Genomic DNA, 10865 nt, shown 5'->3' on the forward strand with positions numbered 1-10865 from the left:
TTAAAGTGTGATGCAATTTGACCCTGAATTAACTCTGGGCAAATGCCATTACAAAGGCTGACAATTGGCCCAGCTGCTCCCTCAGCCTGTCATTCATCCATGCCTATTTAGACCTCCAATCCTCTCTGGCTACCTTTCCATCACCAAATTCCTTTCACTCATCACCCATGTCCAGAACAATTTACGTCTGTTCCTAGTTCCCCAATGCCCTCATTTAAAATACATGTTGTCATTTTTAAATATCTTTGTGACCTGTTCTTTCCTATCTCTGTAACTTCTTCCAGCCATGCAACCCTCCAAAAATTATGGATTCTTCTCTTTCTTTGCCCCATTGTTGGCATCATGTCCTCTGCTTAGACATTTTGGAATTATCTCTCTCAACCTTTCCCTCCTCTTCAAGATCCTCAAAGCTCACTTCTTTGACTAAGTTTTCACTATCTCTTAATATCATTATTCAACTTTATGAGCCTTTTTATCTTAGTGCAGCATCTTAAGGCTGTTTGATCTCTGTAAGTATGACTGTGTAAATGCAGGTATGCCATGTTCTGCCTTTCACATGTGCATTTCTGCCATTCAGTATGATCATACCATATATCAATGCCATATTCTCACTTTCTCCCAATACTACTTGATGCATTTAAAATCTTAAACAATAACTGTATCTGTCTTTAACATATTCAGTGAGTTGGCCTCCACAGCCTTCTGTGGTAGAGAGTCCACAGGTTCACTACCTTTTAAGTGAAGATATTTTTTCCTCCTCTCATTCATAAATAGTCCACCCATATCCTGAGAATGTTTTCTCTGGTCCTAAACGGCCCACCCAAGGAAAGTATCCTCTCTACATCTAGTCTGACCAGCTCTGAAAGAATTTTACATGGTTAATATCTCAGTCTTCCTTCTAAACTCTAGTGAATACAGGTCCAGCTCAAGCAAACTCTCTATGTGTAACAGTCGTGCCATCCCTAGTATCAGCCTAGCGAACCTCTGCTGCACTCCTTTTGTGGCTAGTATATCCTTTTTTAGGTGGGGAGACTGAAACTACACTACACTGAAAATATTTAGATGTGGACTCATGAAAGCCTAGTATTAAAACAATGAGGCATTCCTATTTCTGGACTCAAATCTTCTTTCAATGAAAGCCAATGTACCATTTGCCTTCCTCATTGCCGGCAACACCTGCCCGTCTTTCATTGACTGGTGTACAAGCATCCCTTTGAACATTCACACTTCCCAATATATCACCATTTAAATAATACTATTCCTTTCTGTTATTCACACTTGAGTGTATAATACCACATTTAGCCACACTGTACGTGTGTTGCCCAATCACTCAATTTGTCCAAATTAATTGAAACCTTTTTGCATCCTCATAACTCAATTCTGCTCTTTTGCATATCAGCAAACTTGTAAATGTTGCTTTTGGTCCCCTCAACCAAGTAATTTGTTTATATATTGTGAATAGCTGGGGCCCAAACTGTGAACCTTGTAGAACGCCATTAGTCACTGCTTGCCACTCCGAAGAAGTCCCATTTATTCCCAGTCTGTGTTTACGATCAGTCAATTAATTCGTGATCCATGCCAATACATTACATGCTATCCCATATGCTTTAACTATGCCAACTAACCTCTTACGAAGGACCTAAAATTCAATATATCACATTCCAGATTCACCCATCTGTGTGTGCTTGTATATATTTAGTGTGTTTATGTATAGATTGACATTATTTTTACAAGATAGGGATAGGTTTATCTCCACTTAATCCATTCAGAAAGATTCGAAATTCAGCCAAAATGTTTTAATGCAGATTCCAGGAGACCAGCATCTGCGAGTCAGTCCCTTGTGTTTACATTGAAACTGCTATGAGCTGCCTAGTTTTGGCAGAATATAGTTTTTATTTAACACAAATCACAGAATAAAGGAATTGTTATAGAGGACAATATTTATCTCATCATGCCTAACCGGCTATCTGAGAATTTGACATGTTGACAATCTCCTACTGTTGCCCCATAAATCTGAACATTTATCCTATTTATTTATTTATTTATCCTCTGCCCTGTGAGTGTCTCAGATGCCTGGATGTCCGAATGCAGCAAGTTAAGGACAATAACAATTCCTGATGAAGGGCTTACGCCCAGAACATCGATTCTCCTGCTCCTCAGATGCTGCCTGACCTGCTGTGCTTTCCCAGCACCACTCTCAACTCTAATCTCCAGCTTTTGCAGTCCTCACTTTCTCCTCTTTGTACTAAGACTCATTCCACACAAATGCCAGGCAATTCCCATTTCAAACAAGAGGGAATCCAACCATTGCCCTTTGACACTCAGTGGTATTTCTATCACTGAATTCCCCAATATCTACATCTTAGGGGTTACCATTGACCAAAAACTCAACCACACTAGCTATATAATTACTGTAGCCACAAGGACAGATCACAGGCTAGGGCTCCTGCAACTAGTAATTCATTCCCTGATGCCCCAAAGCCTATCCACTACCTACAGGTACAAATTGGGAGTATGCTGGAATACTTTCCACTTGCCTGGATGAGTGAAACTGCAAAAACACCCAAGAAGCTTGACGTCACAAGCTTTTGACTTCCTTCACAATTAAGAATGATTACTAAGAATAGAATCATATATTTAAAAATTGATTATTTTGTATGATGGTGAGGCATGAATCTTTCATTTTGGTTGGCAAGGTGCAACAAGTGGTGAGTCACAGGGATCAGCGTTGGTGACTCCACTATTTACAGTTTACTTTTGATTTGTGTGAAGAAACCAAAGGTATAATTGCTAAATTTGTTAATGTTAGTCATGAAGAGGATATAAGAAGGCTACAATGCAATAGGTTTAGTTTGTGAATAGGCAAATATCTAGTGAATGGAATATCATGTAGGAAAATGTGAAATTATCCATTTTAGTAGGAACAGTAAAGAAGCATATTTACTAAATGAGACATTACAGAGCTCTAAGAAGATTCCTCTAAGGGAAATCTGGGTGTCCTACTGCATGATTTGTAACAGGCTATTATGTGTGTACAGGAAGTAATTAGAAAAACTAATAGAATGTTATTGAATCTTGCAAGAGGTATTGAATGCAAAAGTAAAAAGGTTATGCAACAGTTACACAGGGCACTGGTGAGACCACATCTGGAGCACTGTGTACAGGACTTGGCTTTTTATTTAAGGGAGGATATAAATGCATTGGAAGCAATTCAATGAATGTTTATTAGACTGACATCTGGTGTAAGTCAAAAACTATGGCACTGAAAATGCACAGCAGGTCAGGCAGTATCCGGCGAGCAGGAGAGTTGACTTTTCAGGCATAAGCCCTTCATCAGGAATGTCAGCTTATGCCCGAAACATCAACTCTCTACTCTTTGGATGCTGCCTGACCTAATGTGCTTTTCTAACACCACATTTTTTGAGTCTGACTCTCTAGTGTCTGTGATCTTTATTTTCTCTCTGACATCTGCTGGGGGCGGGTTCTCTTACAAGACAAGGCTGGACTTGCTAGGCTTGTATGTGACAGAGTTTACAGGGAGGCGATGGCCTCGTCGTATTATCGCTGGACTATTAATCCAGAGACCTAGATAACATTCTGGAGACCTGGGTTCGAATCCCGCCATGGCAGGTGATAGAATTTGAATTCAATAAACATCTGGAATTAAGAATCTAATGATGACCGCGAATCCATTGTCGATTATCAGAAAAAAACCCGTCTGGTTCACTAATGTCTTTTAAGGAGGGAAACTACCACCCTTACCTGGTCTGGCCTACATGTGACTCCTGACCCACAGCAATGGGGTTAACTCTTAACTTATTTATTGATGGGGGCAATAAATGCAGCTTACCCAGCGACACCCTTATCCCATGAATGAATAAAGAAAAAAAACTTTGGCAATCTCTTCCTCAAAAAGTGGTTAGAGCAGAGTCTTTAATTATTTTTAAGACAGAGATAGATTCCTGATAAGCAAGGCGCGAAAGGTTTTCGGGTATGTGAAAATGTGAAGTGATGAGATCAGCTGTTCTCTGCTTCTTGAGTCTTATTGAATGGCAGTGCAAACTCCAGCAGTCGTGTGGCCTACTCCTGCTCCCAGTTCATATTCATAATGGGCACTAGCATTGAGTAAATAAAAATATCCATCTTCGTGGTGCTCAGTTGATGGCATTTTAGGCAGTACGTGGACACAAGTTCATGTCCTTTAGTACTGCTTTCTTGGGTAAAAACGCAAGTTTCTGTAACAAAGGCACTGACATCAACATCAGTGGATTTCTGCGATATGAGTGCAGGCGTGCCATTTATCCACACATGAAAAGGAAGTGGAGCCAGGATCTTAGAAGAAGCCGTTTCTTTGGTGTTCCTTTAAACTAGTTCAGTCAGAAGGTTGTACTTTGTAACACTGGCTCCATTGCAGTAATTAAAAAAGAAATAGTTGGTTCAATGTGGCAGAACTGTAAATTTCAAAGTGCAACTTTGAAAACTGGGTCTCCAACTTGGATTAGGAAGCATATTTAGCAGTTGGAATACTTGAAACTGAACCAATAAAAATAACTGTAGACTTTCTTAGTCTCTGGCACCCCACCAAGCACTCCAAACCACTGCCTTCAATTGCCTTGCAGTAAGTTGGCAAAAACAAACTCTGACATGCTGCGCTTTTCCAGCAACACATTTTCAGCTCTGATCTCCAGCATCTGCAGTCCTCACTTTCTCCTCCAAAAACAAACTCTGAGCTAGCATCCCCTTTTCTCCTTAGCTGGAAAATGTTGGCTGAACCACAGAAATATTGGAATATAAATAAATTGTGCAACAATAAAGAAAGTGAATAGCAGCTTAGAGAAACAAAACCTAAATGCTTCTGAAGAAGGGTCACTCTTTGCTTTTTCTCCACAGATACTGCCAGACCTGCTGAGCTTTTCCAGCAATTTCTGATTTTGTTTCTGATTTCCAGCATCTGCAGTTGTTTTTGTTTAGCAACTTAGAGAATGCTTTGCCTTTGATAAAATATATCGTTCCTATTCTGCTTCACTTCTACAGAGGCAGAAATTGACATTCGAATGAGAGAGGAGTTTTCTAAAGTCTGCTTTGAAACACTGCTTCAGTTTTCCTTCAGTAATAAAGTGACAACTCCCCAGGAAGGCTATATATCCCGAATGGCATTGTCTGTACTGCTAAAGAGGTCTCAAGATGTGCTGCATCGGTACATTGAAGATGAGAAACTGAGTGGCAGATGTCCTCTCCCAAGGTTAGAATAAACCACTTTTGAATTGCCAAATTTACTTGCATTTCTAAATGTTTGAATTAAAATACCTTGAATTTAAAGGAGAATTTGTGCAATTAAGAAATGTAAATATTCCTGGGACCATTGCTGAATCACAGATAATGTTCACTTTAATTTGGGTTTGAAAGAGTTGTAGTCAGGACTCATTTCAAACAAATACTTCATTTTAAAAAAACGTTAAACTTAAATAATGCAACTTTGAATATCTCCTTTAGCCATTAAGTGGTATGTTCACTATGCTAAATATGCCTACTTTATGCCCCTCTTTATTTTTACGTATTATTTATGTGTGGTCTATACTGTGTAATTTATGCTGTTCTACATTTATCTAATAGAACATTAACAAAGGACCATTGTAACCAAGATACATTTGCACATTTTTATAATTTTGTCATAATGTTCAACTCTAACAAGCCAGTGTTCTTGCAATACAGGGCAAGTAGAGAAAAAGTGCAAACCTAAAGTATTGTTGAAAGTTGTGTGATGCAGTGCAATGTCACTGAACTCCAGCAATGTTGTCTGTTAAGTTTGAAGAGAACAGTTGAAAGGTGCACGATTGCATTTGATAAACAGTTCATCAGCCACAATGGTACAGTTGTCCCACTCTGATAGTACCTAATGGAGGTTCCTTAATGAAGAACATTGCTGTAGATGTGATTGTGCCAAATCAGTTAAATGATCACATTGTCTTGAGTTGTGTTACTCAGAACATATTTCAGCACTGATCCTCAGAGGTCAGCTAAGAGATTAAAGTTGGTTTAATTTTAATTTTAGTATTACTCATTGTTCTGAAATTAATAGAGATGAAATTAGTCTTTGCCAGTAGTGTGAAATAGACATAGAATCAGCAGCCTGTTTTACATTGTGCTGTCTACCTAAAGTTAGTGTTTTCACATTTTTTCTGATTTAATTCTGCCAACCTCAGATATTGAAATTGAGGTAAGATTCAATTTCCAAATCTGACAAAACTGCAACTGCTTGATAATCTAGGAAAACAAGTATTGGTTGTTGTCTTGCTGCTGCATTTATGTTGACATTTATGCATACAATCATCTGTTTCATTGTATTCTTAGCAACTATTCATCAACCATTTATTTCCTACACGTTAGTATCTGACACCAGTTTGAGTGTGTTAGTGTGAATTTTGTTTGTCGAGGTCAAGAATACTAGTATTAGAGTTAGTATGCTTTCCACTTTTGTGTCTCATTATGTACCTCATGCAGAGTAAATCTCCTTGAATTCCCTCCCAACAAGTTCAGAAGAACACAGCATTTATTTGGATTTGATTACGAGCTGCTGTTGCCCCTTTTACTATGAGCTCATGCTGAACTGAAGCTACTGTGCTGACAGTGTCCTGCTTATGTTAACTATCATACTGGAAAGGGTAAAGTGTTCAGAATATGTTTTTAAACACAGGCAGCATCACATAAGCTGATTACAGGTTGGAGGTTATTTGAAAATAAATTATGTAAATATGCATTGCAGAGCATCATTTGAGTTTTCAAAAGAAAATGAGACAATATTGCCATCATGTGTCCAATGTTGTACAAGCAGAAATGAGTATAACTTTACAGTATGTTGGTATCTTTAGTGTGTAAGCTTACTACTTTAAAAACTAAACGCACACACGTCCTCTAATTTTTGTCTCTTCTAAATGCAGACAGCGAGTTACAGAAATAGTTTTCGTTCTGAAAGCAATCAGCACTCTCATGGATTCACTTAAGAAAACAAAGCCTGAAAATGGTAATTTTTAAACATTTACCAATTTGTGAATTGAACTTGTTATTTTGTGTTGCTAATGTTTATCACTCCTAAGATATCTTTCCCATGATAACTGAGCAGAAGAGCTTTAAAAAGCAACCTGTCTTGCTTTCTTTGCATTAAATATACACAATAAAATTTGATTATGAAATTGAGGCTGAAAAAATACAATGCATTTTGCCTCATGAATCTGTTTTTAAATTGTTCTAAGTTCATGGGTTGTGCAATTGCTCAAACACAATTCATATAAACTTCTGTTATCAATTTTCTTTTTTAAGTTGCCATCTTATTACTTTCATCCTTCAGACCATTTTAATTTAGATTCATTGCACAATTAACACGAAATGTATGTGTGATTTTGTTTAGGCCACATAAAATGCTGAAACTTCTAGTTTCTCAATAATTCTATGCAAATTAATACATTTGTGGGTGTGTACAACATGCAAGTCTAGTCAGCGGTTTTGGGCCTGCTACACCTCTTTGTAAGAACTGAATGGTTAGTCCCATTTCCCTGCAATTTTCCAATCATGCCAACACAACACAACACAGCAGTTGCTATGAGGACCATCAAAGTCTGAGAAGATTGTATTTGTTTCAATTTTCCTTTCTTGATGGATTTGAGCTGACTGCTGAACTTAGACAAACCACTTCCAGCCATAATCATGAGAATTCAGTATGCTGAGATACAATCTGGTTTAACGTCCACCTGAGCCAACTGGAGAGTAACAAAATTTCTAATGCAGAAATGTGTTATTTGATTGGATTAACATCATGAACCATATTCTTTAAAAAGTGAGCAGATATGCATTGTTTTAAATTGGCTGTTTCATTATATTGTCACTTCGGGGCTTTGTTGTTTTGTACTGGAGTGACTGCACCTTCCTAAAACTTTCAACCAGGCTTCAGGAGCCAGACTGCTGGAAGCCACTGATGAATTATGCCAGCAACTGCTAGCAAGCAGTGCTTGTTCTCAAGTGTTGGACACATTCCACAACTCCAATACTGCTTGTTATTAAAGACAATATCTGAAGGTGTGACGTTTGCACCTGATTTTACAGCTTATTGCTTCAATGTGATGCCATGAAATAGTGGCAGAAATATTTCACTGGCTTTTGTTCTGATTCCAGCTGATGGGAATACTGTACTAATCACATTCCAAAATGAAACCTAACTTAAAAGACTGTTTTATGTTTGAACATTGGTTACCTTGGTGGCCAGTCACTGAACCTATTCACAAGAAGGGGGCCTTTTTTGTCTTTTCGCTCGGTTGAAAATCTCAATTTAGTAAATGTTTCAATTATCTCACTAGGGAGCTTGTCTAGTCTCTTGTTTAAATGTTTAAGTCTCTTGATTTTTGGGAAATATGATTTGACCCACTGCTTTAAAAAGTTTCTAACTAATTAAAAAGCGTCACCTTCATAGAAATGAAAACTAAAACCTATTTACCTCTACTTTAGATGATAAGTTCCCAAATAACAATATCTTATAAATCTTCATCACGCTTATATATTTCAGAAAACATATTTGGCTTGTCGCTTTTTATACACATGTTTGCTTTATTTTCTGTTTTTTTTCCTCTTTACAGTAGATACCAACACCTGGTCACAGGTAATCGCTTTGTATCCAACTCTAGTAGAATGTATTACCTGCACATCTTCTGAAGTTTGCTCAGCTTTGAAAGAGGCGTTAGTTCCATTTAAAGATTTTCTTCAGCCACCAATAGCCAAAGTACAAAATGGAGAGTCCTGACAAATGTGAGACTGCCATATCATCTGCAGTACTACTAACATGTTGATTCGGGCAGTTTACTTGCCAGAGCACAATTCGAAAAAGGTCTGGAGCATCGTAATGTAAAGACCTGCACGTGCAGACTGGATTAAGTAACAATCAGGGGCCTTGTTTGGAAGCATTTTACTGACAATTGGAGTTGTTTAAACATGCATAGATTAAGACACTCAAACTGTAATAACTGCCCTGGCGTTTGCTTTTAAGTAAAGCTGACCAGTGGGTATGTTTTTAACTAATCAACCTAAGTCTGGTGCAGTGATATAAGGAGTTTGAGGAAGGGTACATGTACAGGTCGTGTTCAAATTGTTGCTGATGTAATTAAAAAAGATATATATTCAACATCATATATTTGAGAAATATGTTGGCATTTTGTACCCTTTTTAAAAGGTACAAGAGTTGTGCACAGAATTATATGCAAGTGAGTACCATAACATTCCATGTCGTCTGTGACCAGCCTTTCCAAGTAAAGGGAAATTATGTACTTGTGTGTAAAATAAATTGTCCACTTCTGTTACAGAGTGTGACCTTTTCCTGTGACAGCTTGAAGGGTTTCTGGTGCTTCACATGCATGCAGAGTAAACCTATTCAATTAGAAATATCTTCAGATGGGTTGCCTTTGTGTTTCTCTGCCTTTCCTTGATGTTAGTGTTTATATTATGGAAATTGTGATTTTTTTTAACCAAAATAAGTGTTTATTCTAAGATATTTGATAGTTGACTCGATGCTCTCATTATGATGAGTCAACTAAGCTATTGCCCTTTCCCATTGTAGCTATACAGTACATTAACTATGTTGGTACTCTGAATTAAATGTAACATCTGAAGGGGGTGATTTACAATTCAAGCTTTCTAATACTAATCTTACACCCAAACTTAAGTTGAAATGCTGTAAATAAGAACTGATTTAGACTTCTGATTCAGTATTGTCAAGCTGTCAGCATTTATTTCAGACATTTAACTGCAGTAGATTGTGCAGTTTCTACATAAACTTTACTACCAATTTTCAAAAATATTTTTAGTATAGTATTATAGTTCAAAATATTTTTGTGAAATAATATATAAGAAACGTGTTTTTAATTAAAATTACTGTTGGACTTGATTACTGTTGATAAAGTGAATCCAAGCTCTGTGCCCAAGGGAAAAATGTGCAATCTGTATTGCCCTTTAAATCCAATAACTGTCTTAACCATGCTAATCATTCACAATATTAATGTCATTATTTAAAAATCACACTAGTGTTACCAATTCCCAGACAAACTGTTTCATACTTATGCACTTACAAGTGTACTTCATCTCTAAGACCAAGTATAATTTTCCATCTAGTACTACATTATGTCACCATACTATTTAGAGTTCTTTATCTCCATCAGCGGAAACCACATCTGAAAATGTGATCAGTGTACATGTGTATGGCATTTTCTTCTGTAACTGAGAACTTAATTTATTTTTGCAAAGTCTTTATGACATCTTTTGGAAACTTGTTCCTATCATTATGTCAAAATGTCAACTCATTCTGTATTACTCGTCTCACAAACACCTGGGGATCACCTGCAGTCGCCTGGATCATTGGATCTAACAGATTGGTGTGTCCATTCACTGTTCTAGTTCCCATTATTTCATACTGCACTGCTTGTCTAGTTCTCATTTGCAGTATATATAAAGAATACATTCTTAAAAATGCACAGTAGATTTTTAAGCATCTGGGGTAGAGAAAACACAATAAGCTTACATTCTGTGTAGTGCTCCTTTTGTATTCTTCCCACCCATTGTCCTTATGATGCAGTAGGAATCAAACTCAAGGTTTTCCTCTAACCTCTTATAAGGAATTGTCTTTTGGGAGAGTTTTTTTTATAATAGTTGGGACAGTGGAAAGAATTTATATTTTTCAGGCTGTTGCGTCTGAACCCAATACTGTCCACATCTCCTGTACTCTTGCTTTGTTCTGTGGTCTTCTTCATCAAAATTCCTGACTGGTTAAGTACCTTTAATCCAGTGCCACTGAAATGACTTGCACTGTTTGTGTTGAGTTAGCCCATTAC

At 37.3% G+C, this 10865-nt stretch overlaps 1 protein-coding gene across 3 annotated transcripts in view; it reads left to right on the forward strand.

Moving 5' to 3' along the window:
* The window catches only part of mon2 (MON2 homolog, regulator of endosome-to-Golgi trafficking), a 125058-nt gene extending 115717 nt beyond the window's left edge, over positions 1-9341 (forward strand). For all 3 annotated transcript variants that reach the window (XM_060839648.1, XM_060839649.1, XM_060839650.1), the window contains 3 exons: positions 5035-5242; positions 6939-7021; positions 8625-9341. In XM_060839648.1, coding sequence (XP_060695631.1) covers positions 5035-5242; positions 6939-7021; positions 8625-8788 — 455 coding nt within the window. In that variant the 3' untranslated portion in view covers positions 8789-9341. The remainder of the gene's footprint in view (positions 1-5034; positions 5243-6938; positions 7022-8624) is intronic.
* Positions 9342-10865: the final 1524 nt, after the last annotated feature.

Source organism: Hemiscyllium ocellatum, chromosome 19 (genome assembly GCF_020745735.1).
Source record: "Hemiscyllium ocellatum isolate sHemOce1 chromosome 19, sHemOce1.pat.X.cur, whole genome shotgun sequence".
In the NCBI taxonomy this organism is placed as follows: domain Eukaryota; kingdom Metazoa; phylum Chordata; class Chondrichthyes; order Orectolobiformes; family Hemiscylliidae; genus Hemiscyllium; species Hemiscyllium ocellatum.